General features: G+C 35.5%; 1 protein-coding gene across 3 annotated transcripts in view; it reads right to left on the bottom strand.

Annotated features, from left to right (window-relative positions):
* LOC128994752 (titin) overlaps positions 1–18,657 on the bottom strand; it is a 134,584-nt gene that overhangs the window by 91,955 nt on the left and 23,972 nt on the right. For all 3 annotated transcript variants that reach the window (XM_054419511.1, XM_054419512.1, XM_054419513.1), the window contains exons 4-25: positions 18,062–18,214; positions 17,335–17,462; positions 16,556–16,786; positions 15,591–15,735; positions 15,049–15,115; positions 14,446–14,605; positions 13,630–13,794; positions 12,816–12,962; positions 11,890–12,128; positions 11,449–11,678; positions 10,637–10,780; positions 9,741–9,998; positions 8,398–8,541; positions 7,944–8,047; positions 7,125–7,293; positions 6,150–6,366; positions 5,229–5,376; positions 4,422–4,602; positions 3,521–3,778; positions 2,946–3,082; positions 2,100–2,361; positions 1,288–1,431 (exon numbers count right to left, since the gene is read on the bottom strand). In XM_054419511.1, coding sequence (XP_054275486.1) covers positions 1,288–1,431; positions 2,100–2,361; positions 2,946–3,082; positions 3,521–3,778; positions 4,422–4,602; positions 5,229–5,376; positions 6,150–6,366; positions 7,125–7,293; positions 7,944–8,047; positions 8,398–8,541; positions 9,741–9,998; positions 10,637–10,780; positions 11,449–11,678; positions 11,890–12,128; positions 12,816–12,962; positions 13,630–13,794; positions 14,446–14,605; positions 15,049–15,115; positions 15,591–15,735; positions 16,556–16,786; positions 17,335–17,462; positions 18,062–18,214 — 3,831 coding nt within the window. The remainder of the gene's footprint in view (positions 1–1,287; positions 1,432–2,099; positions 2,362–2,945; positions 3,083–3,520; positions 3,779–4,421; positions 4,603–5,228; positions 5,377–6,149; positions 6,367–7,124; positions 7,294–7,943; positions 8,048–8,397; positions 8,542–9,740; positions 9,999–10,636; positions 10,781–11,448; positions 11,679–11,889; positions 12,129–12,815; positions 12,963–13,629; positions 13,795–14,445; positions 14,606–15,048; positions 15,116–15,590; positions 15,736–16,555; positions 16,787–17,334; positions 17,463–18,061; positions 18,215–18,657) is intronic.

Raw genomic sequence — 18,657 nt, 5'->3', positions numbered from 1 at the left:
CCCAAGGTGGTCTCCAAATCTTAGAGCATGGACATCATTACAGTATCTCAAATCAGTTTGTCTAAATGATTGGTGGGATTCCTCCAGAAACTGCCTCCAGAAAATAAAATCCACCCCTTAGTTAACCCTACATTAGAACTGTTTCCATCTTACTGAAGATGACTATAATTTGTTTTATTTCATTTTAAGTTTTTCGTCTTGAAATTGTTGTGTAATGCGAGAGAGACCTAATTTTTTACTTAATTGTATATTCTATGATGGTTGCACTTTTTTATTGGGGTTTAACGGTCATAAAAAGTTATTCAGGTCTTGAAAAATCTCAATATTTTATTTGATACATTGTGTTTGAAAATGAAGAAGCAAACTACCCGCTTCTACGTTTTAAATAGTGGGCATAGGAGATTAAACATAACAATTATAATTATGACTATTTTGTAATTGTTTTATACAGTACAGCTTTACACAACACATTTATAGAATTAGGAGTTACTATACTAAAACTAAATAGTAAATAGTAAATATATCGATCACTAGAATTATCATCTTGTACAATCCCAAGTAGAGAATTTATTTATAATTGTGTTATTTACGCCAGTAACTACAAATATTATGATTATGATAGTGTACACCATATTGGTTTTTAAATTAATTTTAAACCAAGAAAATCCAAAGCTTAATTACTGTTTTGGCAATATACACTAATTTACAAACATCGTACTAAGGTATGTTAAGTATATTTAAACTAGGAAATGGTGCATTGTGCGACTACCAACTAGCCTGGCCGATTTTCAAAATAAGTATATATTTAAAAGATATTTGAAAGAACTACCTTTTTGATTAGTATTTCAACAAAACTTTCAATTTTTTTGATATGATGACAACGATGCTATCAACTGAAACCATAATGTGATGCAAATTAAAAAATGTACATAATATGATATTGATATTACTAATACTTACTTCAGCTTTCCATGAAAAGCTTGTAACATTCAAAATGAAAACATTACTTTACTAGTGTATGGAGTTTAGTGTAGTAGTTAATTTTTACTTCTAACCATATTAATTGAATAGTTACAAGTTTTGACATTGCCATGAAAATATACCGAGTACCAATTCTTAGAGAAGTATATTTCTTTTAAATCACAAATAGCACTAGTTATTTCTTTTGTAACCACAAATGTATGATCCATTCACTCCAGCAGCTACTGCAGTTCTAGATATAGAGATATGTAACTCATCTAACACATTAATTATAAGGTAGGAGAGCAACAGAGGTGGAAGACCTACCATGTATCTTGACAGAGCAGGAGGTGACGGCTTCACCGAGAGCATTGCGAGCTTGACAAGTGTACACTCCCGAGTCTTCTGGGTAGACACTGAGCAGATCCAGGGCAACGTAGTCAAAGTCATAAGCCGGTCTGAACCGATGACCTGCCAAACAAACCCCACCAGTTTAACAAATATGACAGTTGTTTATTTCACTTATGATACATTTAAATATAAAACCTATTTCAAATATAATAAATGAAGAGACCATTTGATCTAACCATTGAATATGAGTTGGTAAATTGTTTAAGATCAGCTGTAAATAAGATAGTCTGCATCTAGTGGCATAGCCCCCCCTAAACATTTGTTACTTTAGTTGAAGGAAATTATATTATTACACCTTCAATTGAGATGGGGATGACCTGACCACACCTACATGCATATTTCAATAAAGGTTAAAGATGATTGTAGAATGAAGTGGTATGATTTGTGTAGGTTTGTTACTAACTAAGAACAGCCGTTTCATTAGCCAGGACCTATTAAAATCCCAATGATCAAGTACAGCTGGGTCCAATTTAGAATCATCAAACAGCTACTAATTTTTCATAAGAAAATCGATAAAATATTTTACTTTTTTATAAAAATAATAGTTGCCAGTAGGTAAGTATTTTGATTACTAATTTAAATAAACAACCAAACCTATGAAAATGTAATAAAAGTTTTGTCTGCACATTCTTAATATTGTGAAAATACCACAAATTAATTCCCCTACAAACAAAAATTTACAAAACACTCTATCCTTAAACCATTCTAATTTTCCACATGTGACTCACCAGTTTTGACAGGGCGTCCATTGACAAACCAGTCGACTCTCATTGTAGAGTCTCCAACTGGCTGCAGACGACACTCCAGATGTATATTAGTGCCCTCGATGGTCTCAATGTTGTGCAGAGGTCGTGTGAAGGATGGGGGTGTCATGATAACCTCCTCCTCGCCCACTGTACGACGGTTGCGTGACATATCCTCCAACATCTGGATCTGCTCTAGCGCTGCTTCATTCTGCGTATCTGTCAAGATGTCTGAGCGGCTGATTACCTGGAAAAGATTTAGGGATCATCTAAAGCAACAGAATTGAAAGGGGAAAAGTTTTGATTCTCTTGTGAACCAAACCAGCATTCAAAGTGAATTTCTTAGTGCCTGGTTTGGTTTTTTTTATCATATTCTCAAAAAGAGAGATTTATATTATTTTGAAGTCAATAAATTTTTAAACTATGTTATATAAAAACGTAAAACATAAAGCAGGTGATTTGGTGAAAACTCAGAATATTTTCAACCTTAACCAAGTGAATAAAAAAACTACCATTTCAGTCAGTTCAGAAGGCAACTATTTTTCTGCACTAACCACACGAGTTCACTGCCAGACGTCATGTGGCATTCTCAGTAGCTAGGATCATCTGATGATATTATCATTTAGCTACCGGTAATGACCTAACAGTTGGATTCTACATCATTCCAAGGAAAATTATTTTTGTTTATTTATTGAAATAAGAGTTTTATAATGGATTTAACTAGCAAACTTTAACCTCTTTTCCATATTTTATTGGTGTTATGAATGATAAAAGCGGTTCTAACAATAAATGAATAAACTACACTTTAATCAATTTAAAACCTAGACTTACTCTGACTTGCGCTGAGGTGTGTGCAGAGCCTAGGTGGTTGGTGGCTCTCACAGTGTACTCTCCAGTGTCCATGGAAGTGGCATGGATGATGTCCAGAGCGACAAAGCCAAAATCGTAGTAAGTACGGAAACGTGAACCTAGAAAGAAGTTTCATTATGTTATGATCGACTAGCTTAAGGTACTTTTTCCAATTTTAATAATTGAAATACTAAATTAATTTATACTATAAGAAATAGGAAATCAGTCTCTATTGTTGAAGAAATACAAATATACACTAAGCTGAAAATTAAATTAAATTTCCAGACCTAGAAGTCATCTTGGTCTGATACAGAGAGCTATACAAGAATCATACAGGCAATAATCGCCCTTTGAGGGCTCTTCCTGTTTATCTGTTCTGTCTCTATAGGATGAGCCAAGCTGGATAGTGTACATCAATGACTTGGCACCTCTTGGATAAGCTTTGCAAAACGGAAATTTGATGAAATTTGATTTGAAATTATATTGCTGCAATGCACAGTACTGAAGGTTTATTCTTAGAACTCAAACTATCTCTGGCGGCTGGCTGAAGTACTCACCGACCGTGATGGATCGTCCGTTCTGGAACCACTCGACCCGCATGGTCGGGTCTCCCATCGGCTCCAGTCTACACTCCAGGTGAATGTTCTTGCCTTCACCGAGAGGCTTGGGGTCACTCAGAGGCGTCACAAAGATGGGCTTGGACTTGGAGATCTCCTCAATCTCATAGTGAGGCTCCACAAACTTGCCTGTCTCCAGGCGTTGTGTCTTCTCGTATGTTCCTCGGTGCATTGAACTAGTGTCGATACTGGCTCGTGCTGTTGACATTTCATTCAAAATTTAAAAATGTTGATGAACAATACGATGAGTCTTTAAGCATTTTTTTGCAATCAAATATTGCAATTATATCACCTTTAATGTTTACTAATATGGTTTAAATGCCTGATTCTAGCAATCCAATCATTGTATTCCACAACTAGTTTAGACCTGCTCAGGTCTTCATCAGGTGTGTACAAGGATAATATAATTACTTAACATAAAGGTTGTTAGGGTCAAAAGTTTTTGACACATAACGTATATACGTACACAAACACATAGAGCGCACACATATACAGCCGATAAAATAAGATCGTAAACACTTCGAGCAGACCGGTGTTGGTAAGTCTAGATATCTCTAGATCTAGGCTCAACTTTTGTATCACCGACACACGTCCGCTCGTCGTGTTTACTATTTTATTTTATAATAGGTGCTATAGTTTACATTTCTTTTATCAGTTTGATATGATTAAAAAATTTGCGTACTCAATAGAAATGGGTAATTTATCATAGTTAAACCAATGAACTCTGTGGGTCTTGATTGTTTTTTCTAAAACTGCCAACAACTTAAACATAGAAATGGAATGACTAGTCCTATCCATAGTCAATGACACTAAACACACTAACTAAATCTTCCACACTTACTCTCGACCACCATGGAGGCAGACAGTTGCGCCTCTCCCAGAGCGTTACGTGCCACGACAGTGTAAGTTCCTGCGTCCTCCGCTCTCACGCCAAGGATGTCCAGGGCTACGTAGCCAAAGTCATGGTATGTCTGGATACGGTTGGCTGTCATGATCACCTTACCGTTGAAATACCATTCGATCTGAAACGAAACACAGGTGTTTGTTGTAGAACTAACCTGTTTTGAACAAGAAACTTAAAAAGATTATGATATGGCAGACGTGTGCCTTGAATTTTGTACTAAGCCGAGATCAAGTCAAACATTTGTACACATATAAAATGAATAAAATTAAATTTTAAGATTTAAAATAAAAATAAAAATTAAATCAAAATCCTTTACTTCAACAGGTAAAGTTAGGGCCACATGGCCCTTTCTTACATTTATCCTGCAATGACGTTGCAATTAATTAACGCAATACAATTAATGAACTGCAATGGAAACCTACTTTATCAAACCAAGCTTTAGAATCGCAAACTGTGTTGGTATAGTGATTGCTTAGTGTTATAATAAAATTTGCGATTTAGCTCTAATGTCAAAAAATACTTTGTAATTTTCAATTGATCAACGGTGGTAACTAACTTACAAGTTGACATTACATAATAGAATGATCACTTATCAGAATTAGAGAAAATATTGCTCATACAGAGTTTTCACCAAAATTAGGGTTTGGGGAGTGGTCAAAATCAAATAAATTACCTATAAAAACGCCGGAAATTCCACATAGGGCTTATACTCAAAATGATCCAAGCTAAGGAATTGTTAATTACCTGCATCGTAATGTCGCTCTGGGGCTCGACTCTGGCCTCAAAGTGGGCTCTTTGACCTTCGACAATCTTGTTTGTGCCTTTGAGCGGACCGAGGAATCGTGGTTTCTGAGTGACTTGCACCTCTTCTTGGGTCGTCCTGGAGTAGCGGCTGGAGACACAACATAAGTTATAAAAGACATTACCTATATTAGACAGCAAGAACAAATGTGACTACAATGTTTTTGGCAGTTGCCTAGCCTCAGTGGTGAAATACTCATATTGCTACATCATACTCAAGTTGGCAGCTATAATAGTCGATCGAGGTGTGTAACTTAAAAATTTTTGCAGATTAAAATTTCTGATCATTGACATTGTATTCTAAAATGACCAAATATAAATTTTATGTTGTGTGATATTTAAAAAAATAAAACAAATCTAATTCATAAATTGCCAAGCTGTCATACGGTACATTAATTTTTTTTCCAAGGCTAAAGCTAAAAGTGGTCTCTTAATTGGAAAAGCTAGCATGTCATTTGAGGGATTTTTGTGAACAGTTTCCATCTCAATTAGTAAAAATTAAAAAACGACATTATAAACAACATTCTAGGTTCACATCACATCTCATTCAGGACACAATCTTGTGCAAACATTTCCTTTGGGTTCCCCAAATCAGCGATTTCTTTTCTGCAATAAAAACAGCTACAATACAGTTCTCTGTGGGGGTTTTCTTTTATGCTCCTCCACCTTTGGTTGGTTTGTATACTGATTTTGTTATTATTTAGGTTCTTACTCAACCGAGGTCAGGATTTCAGATTCCGAAACATCCTGAAAACTTCTTTTATACAAATCCTATAAAATTACCACAAAAATCTCTCAACTAACATGGATTTTACCAATATCAAAAATTAACTTAAAACAATAAAAGTTAGCATTTCTACTGACCTGCTGTCCTCCAGGGTCTGTATCTTCTGCAGACCACTAGGGTGCTGGCTGTCAAAGATGATGTCTTGTTTGGTAATGACGGACATTTGAGCTGTAGTCTCAGCCTGTCCGAGTGTATTGTAGGCGCGACATGTGTAAATGCCGACATCATGGATTGTTACGTACTTGATGGTCAAAGCCACATAACCAAAGTTGAAGAATGTCGTAATTCGAGAACCTATAACAAATATTGATTTTTTAAACTTGTGGTTATAGTATGATTATAATTTTTAAACATTTAAACATACAAATTAATAGCCTAGTTTTTTTTTAGGTTCTAATAGTTTAATAAAATATATTCAATTTAAATCTTAACTCACTTTTATTCTGATGATATTTCAAATGGGGAACCTAAATGAAAAAAATCCTGTTCGTGAAATGTAATAGGCTAATTAATTTATCATACTGAAATCATGAACAGTCGATTCAATGATTATAACTGTGATTGTGACAGTGAAATATAGACTAATAAGAAAAAAATGATATTTTATTCCATGGTGCTTAGAAAAATTCTATTTCATTAGATTTATTAAAAACTAATTTTTCTAATGATCAAGACTAAGGAAACCCCTATTTTCATAGAAATGTTAGAAATATCTTTTGCACTATCTTGGATAATATTTACAAATCTTATGGGCTGCAATATGATCTATCAAACAAAACCATAACTGTCTGTTAATTAAAAAACTTTAAATTACATTATTGAACGTTTGTTACCTTATAGCCTTTGTTCTTGTAGAAAGATGTTAACAAAGGCTATAAGGTAACAAACGTTCAATAATCAAATATTCTAGTTCTTGTCACTGGGAAATACATCAAATAAGCTTTAAATTACACTCAATTCACGGACACTAAAACGTTTAACCTAGCAAAATTAAGATTTATTTATGTAATTACATAACGTATGCTATTATGTTGATTTGTTGTTGTACTTACTGGCTTCCACGGGTCTTCCGTCCTTAAGCCATTCTACTCGTAGAGTGGAATCTCCGACTGGTTCAAGTCTGGCTTCAAAGTGGGCAAAACCACCCTCGCGAATGTTGAGTTGATCCTTGATAGGAGATTTAAATACTGGAGGAACAGTGCTTTCTGGGGGCTCTGCCACCTAGAAACATGACAGCGAAACATTTAGAGTTAATAATTATTATAGAAAAACTATAGTTACAAATTTGTTTACCTTAACATAGCTTAAACCTTAAGAGACAATACTTTAACTTTATTCCTTGTAAGGGGCGAATACTACTTTTAAATATAAGATTAAATAAGACAAAAAGTATTTTGGTTACTATTCCAGTTTAAAGAAGAATAAAATCAAGTGTCACTATTCATATTCATATAGTATTAGAGAAATGAGTTGTTTTAGAACATAAGAAGAATTATAAAAACATACCTTTAACAACCATAAAAAATGTGTAGGTCAATGGGTAAGGCCTATTCTAAATATTATTTGATTATAGTCACAGCATATCCATCCAATTTTGTATTTAAATAAACAAGGTCAATAAGCCACTCACAGTTGCTGCAGTCAAAATTTGATTTCACCCTTTTGTTTTTTGAAGTACTATGATCATTTGACTTTTATGTGAAATTTCATGCTGTAGTTAACAATAAGTTGTCCTTTCAATTTAGCTTAGTTAAAAAGTTTGTGCAATCAGCAAAAATCAGTAACTGACAAACTTTAACGTGCTTTAGCTTTAAGATGCAGATGGAATTAATACGCCTGCCAATATTAAGAGGCTTACTCCGTGGCATTACCTGGCGATACTGCTGTGCAGTGTGGTACGCCTCCAACTGTTCTACTTGCTCTATGTAGCGCTGCTGCTCCGGAATACCCAGGTCTCCGGTCACGCTGCTGCGAGCTACAACACGTCACAACATGCTGGGGTTATTACATAATCACTTCAAAGAACAGGGATGCAGAGAACGTTTCCGAGTTTTAATATTATGAGAACGATAGCTATCCTGAATGTAATCTTAAAATACGGTACTTATAAAAAAATAAAATAAGGATTAAAAAAATTAAACCACCAAGATTGATTCCTACTATAATACATCTAAAAAGATTGAATGGTTCCCAGATGCCATTTGTTGTTGAGTTACAAATTACTGATGCTATCTAACAAAAGATCTCCCTTAGTAACAAAATCTGGATTTGGACAGTTTTTTTAACAAACAGTAAAAAAAGCCAATGCCGAAAAAGAAAACCTACCAATAACAGTGAGAGTGGAGGTGCTGACAGCTTCGCCCCATCTGTTGACGGCTCTCACAGCGTAGGATCCAGAGTCTTCGGCCCGTAGGTGCATGATGTTGAGGGAGACGTAGCCGAAGTTGAAGATGGAAGTGATCCTTGAACCTAGCAATAAACGGTCAATCAACCATCTCTCACATCTTTTAACTTTAGATAACATGACCGTAATTTACAATTTTGTTCATATTTACAAATCAGTTGTTATATACTTTGTTTATGCAAATCGGTAAATGTATTTATTTGAACTAACCGCATAAAACGTACAATGTTTTCAAATGTAATAGTGACATAACACTTTGATGGTGTATATTATCTTCTATAGCTACATTACATCACCAAATAAATCAAGAGCTATTTATAAGTTGATAAGTTATCAATCAATGCAAGTGAGTATAGTGTATGCTATGGTTCTATAGTCAAAGGTACTATTAATAGTTTTGTCAAATAAATTTAGGTCAGGTTATGGCTATCTACAGATCAAATCATTTGCGGTTGACGGTGATATTTTTGCAAGTAATTTTATTTCACTTTGCTGTGGGTACTAAATGCTATATTTTGTTGTTGCCTTTAAAATCTATTGGTCCTTGCACAAAAACAATGACACGCCAAAACAAGGATGTAAAAGCTCTAAAACTAAAAGTTTTAATGTTCATCGTTAAATTTAAACATATTTTAGCAACAACTTAATTAAAACTGTGAATTTTCAGTTCATGTTAATATGTGAAAAAAATAGTGACGGTAAGTTTGTCAGTAAAATACAAACTAAGTTACTTGATACTTTTGGATTTTTGTGCAATTAATTAGCAATTTCCAGATAATGAAAATCATTCATTGATGCACCCTTCTGCTAAACATGATATATATGGATAGATAGTGTAGGCTAATTTATTGTTAAGGTTAATACTAAAAGAGACCGTGTAAAAGCAATAAGCATCTATATGTTAATTGTGCATCACCAAACCATTTTTTTAAGATACTAGAGCAGACATCCCATCTACATTACCCAGCTGTAGGTAGCCATTTTTATTTTGTAAAAAAGGATGTACTCAGAGTGTGCTACTGTAAAAATTGTAATTTCCCTCTTAGTTTTTGATAGTACAGAATGATAGTTTAAATTATATAAAATGTGCAATATTTCACAATGAGATGATTACTCAGTTTGGCTTGGTTAAAACATTGGCGTATTGACTTAAATCAGTGATTAACATTAGCTTTGTGAACTCCATCAGAGGCTCAATTCTATCACTGATAACAATTTTATCAGAATGAAATGTCTGGAATCCATATTGAAAGGTGATACTCACTCGCTGTGATCGGTTTGCCATCCTTGTACCACTCCAGTTTCATGGTGGGGTCGCTGACAGGCGTCAGTTGCGCCTCAAAGTGGGCGTTGCGGCCCTCGTTCAGCTGGCCCAAGTCATGGAGTGGGCGGATGAACGCAGGCTTCTGCGCCTGGAACTCTTCCACACTTTCCGTCCGCTGGTAGCGACTGTAGTCCTCCAGGTTGGAGATGTACTGCAGACTCTCAGGATGTTGGCTGGTCTGCTCGATACTGGCTCGGACTGTGAAAAATACAATACATCATACATCATAATTTATTTTTTTTCATCGTTTATATGCTCAGAAAAGTCAAATAGGGTTAAAAGTCAAAGGGAAACAATAAGTGAACAAATATTGCCTCTATACTGATGCAGACAACTGTCACAATCAGAAAACCGTGTAAAAATTTCTCATTATTCTCCATTAATCAGGTTAAACCTAAGGAATCAGACGTGGTTGAAAACAAGTAAATAAAATAAACTATAAGCTATAATAAACAGTGATTGTTCTAAATTGTTTTAAGCTACTCAAAACACCAATATTAGATAAATATTTTGCCTTTTGACAATGAACTCAAAATACCTAAATCAGCTACGCAAATTTTAGTTCTTAAAAATCCATAAAAATTCTAATGATCACTAATATGTTTTAACAATACTAAAATTACGTGAAAATTGCAAATCTCACTTGGTCCAAACACCAAGGGGCCTGAACATCTGTCTTACTAATCAAACTTAATAATTATGAATTTTTTGTCCAGTTAAATATTGAAAAATCCATCCCAGCCTGTGCTACTAGACGTCAAATTGAATATTAGCCTTGAATCTTCCAAAGAACTTGAAAAGTATGCTGTTTCATTGTAACAACAATGTATTCTCACCTGTGACACTCAGGATAGCCCTTGACTCAGTACTGCCAGAGCTGCTGGTCACACGGCAGATATACTCTCCTGCATCTGCCTGTACAATGCTGAGCAAGTCCAGAGCAATGAAACCAAACTTGAATGTAGTTGTGACCCTCGAACCTGCACATAGCAATTGAAACTCTTTTAGTTTACTTATGTAGGTCATTAAACATTTAGAAGTGAGTAACACAACACCCAATATTAGATTAGCTAAGTGGTTGAGGAGCCATGAATACCAAAATGTTCATAATTATTTAATGAATTAGGCTTCAAAAAACATAAAAAATAATACAACTAGGATGATGCTAAGTAACTGGGTGAATCCAAATCAGCTTCAGTCAATAGAGAATGCTGATAAAAACGCTTCATTAAAGAGATTTGTACACTGTACAGTTTTTAAGTGGAGTAGATTTACCTTTGTACAGGAAAGCATGAGCTTCAACTCATTTATAAGACCATAACATCAGAATGTAACTACTTTCTATTAGTAATTGAAAAATATACAATCAATTTAAAATCATTTTTAAGGGCTGATATGTAAACAAAGTAGGATCACGAAAAATAACACTGATATTTTGTCTTAATTCAGTACTTTTTCAGAGAGTAGATTGAAGAGATATGTAACTTAAAGTTCACAATTTTAGATCCTTTTTCAAGTAAGATAGCTGAACTATCTCTTCCGAAAAATTGTCATCCTCTACTTGGCTTACCTTCAAAATATTCTATTTTATGATAAGACTATGTAAGAAACAATTTAACGAAACAAATGACATGAGATATAAACATACTAGCTGCGAGAGGGCGTCCGTTGTGGAACCACTCTACTCTCATGGTGGGGTCCCCGACAGGCTCTATCCTAGCCTCCAGGTGGACCCTGCCTCCCTCCGTGGCGCTGGCGGGGGACAGGGGGATGATGAACTGTGGCGGAGGGTACTGTCTGTCTTGCTCCTGGGCTGGCTGGCGGGGCTTGGCTCTCTCTACGTGGCGCAGGTAGATAATCTCAGGTCCAGGCTGTGGTCTGTGAACAAGTAATTAGTCAGTGGTTCATTTCTCCTTTAACTCCACCCTTCCCCATTCAATAGACAATTTTGTTGCAGTAATTAATAATAGGTACCACAATGTAAATTTATAAACACTTTAAGCTAACATGTTTACATTGTAACTGGAAAAGTTGACAAACTGAAAAAGAAAAATGTTAACAAACTTACTACTTTTGTCTGCACACTTACTCTGGTTCGATGACCTTGGTGGGTCGTGGCAGGTGCAGTCGTCTGTCGCCCTGGTACTCTGGTTGCTGGGGTGTCTGTACATGCAACCTAGCTCTGGTGGCAGTAGAGCCGGCCACGTTCTGTGCCGTACACTGGTACCAGCCCGAGTCAGAGCTACGGGCCGCCGCCAGGTCCAGCACTGACGCACCTCCGTCCACCACAATGTTGACATCACCACTGGGCATGATGGCAATACCATCCTGCAACACACAATTAATTGTTTAAACATTTTTGGTGGAAAAAGAATTTTGTAAATTAAGGAAAAGTAAATTAATACACAACAAACTCATATAGTAATAGTTCCTAGCAGTTGATAGCAAACCCAGTAAATCTACTTACTTCTTCTGATACACATGATCAGGTTTTTGTGTTGTGGACTTTTTCTTCAATTAGGAACAACTCTTTCTATAGAAGTGTCAGTTGTGTGTTATGTAGCCTAACCAGAATTGCACAATTGGCTTATATTTGGCTTTTTTTACTATGGTGATTCCCTCCATAAATTTTTGGATGACTCCAATGTTGGTGGTGTCACACGGTATCATAATATGTCAACTTTTATTCAAATATACTCGACTGGAGATTCTTCTACAATCCAACACAACCCATAAGTGATTGGATTTCTGAGAATCATCAGTAGATTATATTTAAACAAAAGTTGACATATTATGATACTTTGTGACACCACTAACATTTGGCGTCTTCCTGACCAAAACTTTATAATGTTTGAATAGTTTTTCTTTGTTTCTTAGAATTAATTAAAAACATATTTTATTGTCTGCACCTTGAAGCTAAACAGACTTCTGATAAGAGCAAAACTCTGTTTAAGTTTTTAAAATATTTAACACGTTTACTGACTGATTTCAATAGTGGTGAGGCATCAAGCTTACCTTCTGCCATGAGATCCTAGGTATGGGAGTGCCTACAGCTCGTACACTGAGGCTTACAGGCTCACCCTCCTTCACAGTCACCGTAGAGAACCTCTCCACAAACTTAGGGGCCACCACCTGCTCCTTCTCTATCACATTTAGATTGCACTGCAACACACATGTTAAGACGTTAACTTAGGATTGAATGAATTTTAGCCTCCCTCCTAGCTTAGACCATCTCCTTTAGCCAGGACCCTTTAATGCCGAATGATGGAGGGCAGCTAGATCATATTTTGGACCATCTTTAAGATACGCCTTTACTCAGAAACAAACTGGTGGCCATCTTTTTATTATTTCAGTTCTACAATATCTAAGTTAGCAACATAAACTTCATGATATTCATATTCAAACTGAGTTCACATGTTGAAAATAGATCAAACATCATCTTCTCTTAAAAAATTACTGTGAATCAAAACAGAAGAAAAAACAAATTATTACCAAGTTTTGTCACTTAGTATAACAGAACTTTTCATATCCACTGAAAGGCTAAAAATGGATGTCAACTCACAATGGGGTAATAGAGGAAGGACCAAGGTCAGACAAGCAATAATCTCAGGGAAAAAGAGGAAAATAATAAACTTATAGTCAAGACTCATTGAATGAACATTATTTAAAAGAAAGCACGGAAAGTGAATCCTTAAGGAGCGGAAGTGCAACAGATTATCAGAGGTAGTAAGATCCTCTGAGAAGTCCTTGAAGTAAAATGGTTATTCTTTTTACTCTAAACTCTAATATATTATAAAAACAAAATTTATTTAGATAGTTAATGCTTTACCTGGAATGAAGTTTCTCCAGCCTTGTTTCGTGCCACACACTGTACGACCCCGTGGTCAAATCGGCTGACGTTGGTGATCATGAGTGCGTGGTTGCCTGACTCGTTCACCAATATCTTGTGTGTGGCGTCGTCAGCAACCTGTCTGCCATTGATAAACCAGGCCACCTGTCAAAACAAATAACGGTATTAATGCACCATGGAAATTTGTTTTATCTACAAACATGCAGCAGTAAAATAACTACAATAGATACTAGGAAACTTTTCCTTTGAGTTCTATAAAGCCGGGTTTTCCTAGACGTGGAACCGGAGCGCAGAGAGAGGAACGCGGAGAGTGGACTCCTCTTATCTTAGGTAATTTAATGTTACTGTTTTCCTATAAGCGGAGAGGAACGCCATGTTAGTGGCTTTTCTGCCCTCCGCGTCTGGGAAAACCCGGCTTTAGTTTAACACCCTCTCAAAAAAGTTTTATTTTTTATCGCTCATGCTATCACAAATGCTTCAAAACAAATGCTTGGTGTCAAACACTAGTTATTAATTGGTTTGAGAAGACTAAATGTAATTAATCTTAGAAATATTTCCTTTAAGGCTTATGAGTTTACGTCATAAAAAATATGTGTTTGGCTGTTATCAAAACATAGGACTTTTATACATTACAGCAGCCATTTTCTCAGACTTGTTGTTGAAACATTCCAAAATGGATTAATTTCAAGATTCATATTGGTTAACTAGATTGCACTCAGAATGGATAGCTTAATGTTAAGACCACATATAATTTAGCTAACTCCCTATAGATCTTGTACTGAATAGTAAAATCACCTCGGGGTATGGTCGGCCGGTCACTCGGCAGTCGAATCGTGTCATCTTCCCTTCAGTTACGTCTCGATCGTTGCACACGCGCACAAAGTTCGGGGCCAGCATCTTCGAACTGTCCACCGCTTCTGTGCTCTCATACTGTGACATTTTTTGTGTGGTTTCTCTGTAACACAAAATTATGTACACATTAGTTAGTTTATTATTCAAATTATGGGAATGTGGCATAATTATAAATATTGCTTTGACAAATTAAAATACTATATCTTAAATGTAATTTTTAATTTTTATTCATACAAATTTCAAATTGTTTTATTTTGATTCGTAGAGTTTGTATAGCTAGATAAAATTTATGTGGTAATGAAGTATACAATGGTCACGACACTAATAATTAAGTGAGGGGTTGCATTTTACTTGTGGAAATAACATATACAAAAATGCTTTATTATACAAAATATAGTTTTCATACTAAATATTATTTTCTGTCACTAAAAGTTGTATTTTTCCTAACAGTAACAAAGTAAATTTAATCTCTGTATTACGACTGAAAAATAGGAAAGTAAATGTACAGTAACCTTTTTTTATTGAACGATGAATTGAGATTTTTACCTTTGCTCAGTGAAGTCTTGTCCAGAGGTCGGCTCCACTGCAAGGTAAGCTGAGGACACCACCACGCCTGGACAGTTTGGTTTGTTAATACAATGTACAAAACAGTTTACACTCAATAATCTTACACAAGATAGTTAGACACAATCGGTAATACAAAACCAACAACAGCCAAAATTCATTCTATTTCAGTTCTCTGTAACAAGAGTTTCCCATATATTTGGTTGTTGGTCCCAATTCCCGTTCAAATTTTCACAGTGAACCGTGACTAATTTCAAACCAATAATGATTTTTTATGAATATAGTAGGTGTAATAAGGTGATTTTTCTTAGCTTGATATATTTGTTTATGATTTACTGTTTTTGTTTTAGGTAATCTATCATCCTCTTGGTCCAGTAGGGATAGACTATCAAAAGTCAACCATTAGATTTCTGCATCAATTTTTACAGTTTTTACCCAATCAATGTACTTTTAAACAGCGTAGAATAGAAAATTGATTACAATTTTTTGACAGAAAATAGCAGAACAGTATTTTATAACGGTACCTTGTGGATTCTCCGCTAACAGTGTGTAGTGTCCTGTGTCGGTCGACTCTGTGTGTGAGATCTTAAGAGTAGCTTGCTGGTTGCTGTATGATGACTGGTGCTTGCTGGAGTTCACCAGTCGCTGACCGTTCTTGAACCATGTCAGCTGTATAACAGCACAATAATGATTAGTATAGGTACCTGTTGTCAACACTTCACCTTAGCATGAGTAATCTATACACAGTAAAACTTGTGTAAAATTCAGAGGCTGGTATATTTTCCCTTCCAATATTATAATCTGTCGTGCCAAAATTAGATATAACATTGGTGTTCCCTGTTATCTATGACAAAACAAATATGAAGTCAACCAACTTCCTATTCACAAAACGGTAGTGGGTTTGGTGAGTATTCAATTAACCAGAAGGAGATAATGTCAACTTGAAAATCATTGTAACTGAATTGACGATACTAGAAAAAAATCTTCACTATTTTTAGGGTAGCCTACATAGTAATTATTATTTTTTTAACTTTATATCTTGACCCAGTGTTTCTACTACGGCATTTAAATAAAAATCTACGACTATTCAGTGACCTTTAAGAATGATCTGGTTTATACAATAATTGTATTGGAAAATTCCTTGTATTTCAGAAACCATGAGTTCATCGCAAGGTGACAATAATATGAATGCTTTGGTGCAACTTTTTGTTTTGAGAAGACAATTGATTTGAAAACCCTTCTTTGCTTTTCCATTGTTGATTTTAATTTTGTGAGGAAAAAGATCAACTAAACTTTGTTTCTATTTCATTTATGAAACCCTGATGAAAAATCTGTGTTAGCCTTTAAATTAAAAAGTAACTTCTCCATGAATCAGTGATATTTTGATGACTTCCATAGCTTCAGTAGTCACCCTAAAAAAAAGTATTTTTTCACTGAGTAAATAAAAATTCAATATGTGTTAATAATGAACATTTAGCGTTGCACTCACCCTAGGCCTCGGATTGGCTGCAAGCTTGACAGTGAACACTGCCTCGGAGCCCTCCTGTAGCTTGGAGTTGCGAGGTTTCTGTGCCAGCTGAGGAGCGGACGGAGGACCGAGACTGCGGTCAATGGTGGTCGACATCTGGGCGTCCACTTCATTGGCGTACCTGCGAGTCACCGTCTCTCGGAAAGACACCTCGCGGAGCAATCGGTACTCAAATGTGTCTACTTTAAAATCCTAAAAAAGAAATCACAGTTTGAATATAGATATATTTAAGATATTGCAAAATTTAGTGAAATTTACTTTAACATTTGTTGAGCTTTCAGAAGAGAAGACTGTCAAATCTGGTTAAATAAAAACTGATACAATGTTAGCAAAATTATATCAGCCTAAATTCATCAATAGCTGCGTTGCTATTAGCTATTTAATTTCTATCGAAACATTTTCTACTTGGTCCTCTGTAGAAGCTTGAGCGTTATAATTAACAGCTGTGTCTAAGGAACATGTCGGCCTTAGTCACTAACAAGACTACAAGATCGCGCCACTCATCCTACACTCATCCTTCACTCATATTTGGGTTAAAATACGCACATAGTGGCGTCCCCATCTTAAATAATTGAATTGAATTGAATTGAATCTCAGCATGGACAGTATAGTTAACAATTTATTTACTTACCTAAGTCTACTACTTAGTGTGAACCGTGTATACGTTAGTTTCCAACACTGCTATCTTTAAGTTAACGAGTAAAACTCACTCCTCAGAATACTTCAGTGTTTTTACTCACTTCTTCAACAATCATGTGTCCGTTTGTGCCATTTGTGTAAGAGAATTTCTCTGTTCTTGTAGTCCTCTGTTGCTGCGTTGTTTGCTGCTGTTGTTGGAAGCCTATTTGGCTTTGTGGTACAGCCATGCCTGAAAATAAATGTATTTTCAAATAACAAATTAGTAACATTAACTGAAAAAAAAATTGTTCATTCAGGTTAGTGTGTAGGTTTCTTCGGACAAAAAATCTTCACTTCACGAAAATCTTATTATTAGGATATCAATGGTGTTGGAAGAGAGACATATTCACCAAACTCGACTTAAAAATCAGTCAAAAGGCAAGACAACAAAATCTGTATTTACATATACAAATGAATAAGCCAGAATAGTGCCTTGACCATCTCAAACCTCACTTAACATTGCTCACGGTAAACACTAACAAAACTCTACGATGGAATACTTTTAGTTGAATCAAAAGAAACCTCAAATTAAATTTTTTGTGTAGTTCAAACGTCCAACTTGCCACTTAATTCTGTTCTAATAAGCGCTTAAGTTAGTAATTCCATGTTTATTTCTAGACTGCTAGAAAGACGGCTACGTGATTTGAACCTTGATCAGTTTTATGTATAAGCAAAAAGTGATAACATTTTTAACTTACAACAAATTTCTTCACAAAGTTCTCATTAATTGAGCTATTGTTCTAAAAAAAACTATTTATTGAATCACAAGATAATCTGTGTAGTACTGACCCTCAGGAGAGATGAACACTGAGCAGATAGCCTCTCCGTACTGGTTCCTGGCCGTGCAGGTGTACTCTCCCTCGTCTCCGGGGCCAATGTTCATGATCAGTAGAGAAACATTCCCTGTTTGTTGCTCGTACTGCATCTTGTACTTGGCCGATTCTACACCACCAACACAGTTAATATCCAACTTAAAATATCTGGATTTATGACAAAGATAAGAAATAATTTGTTGTAAAAGCCCCCTTAAAGAGCATGGTTGTTGGTCACTGTGTTGGCAGAACTTAATCCATAGAATATGATGAACCAAAACTGAGATCTCCTGGAAGCTCCCTTTTCTAACATAACCTGCTGTTTCTCTAATTTCCATCTTCCCCCCAAAAACAATACTTTGCTTAGCACTAAGGAAAATTATCCGTTACAAGGAAAAAGGATATGTAGTGTTGTTTGAAAATCAGTTTTTAAATAAAAATACAATTCTTAAGAAGTCTCTAGACATTTTTTAGAGAAGCAAACATTATTCCACTTGGTTGTCCCATAAACTCCCAGGTGAACAAATACCATATGAAGGCAAACAGTGGATGTTTACAACCCCAATTTATTTT

The sequence above is a fragment of the Macrosteles quadrilineatus genome, unplaced genomic scaffold (genome assembly GCF_028750875.1).
Source record: "Macrosteles quadrilineatus isolate MER2022 unplaced genomic scaffold, UCM_ALF_1.0 Scaffold_5__1_contigs__length_97177068, whole genome shotgun sequence".
In the NCBI taxonomy this organism is placed as follows: Eukaryota; Metazoa; Arthropoda; class Insecta; order Hemiptera; family Cicadellidae; genus Macrosteles; species Macrosteles quadrilineatus.
This window is presented reverse-complemented; position numbering and strand designations above follow the sequence as displayed.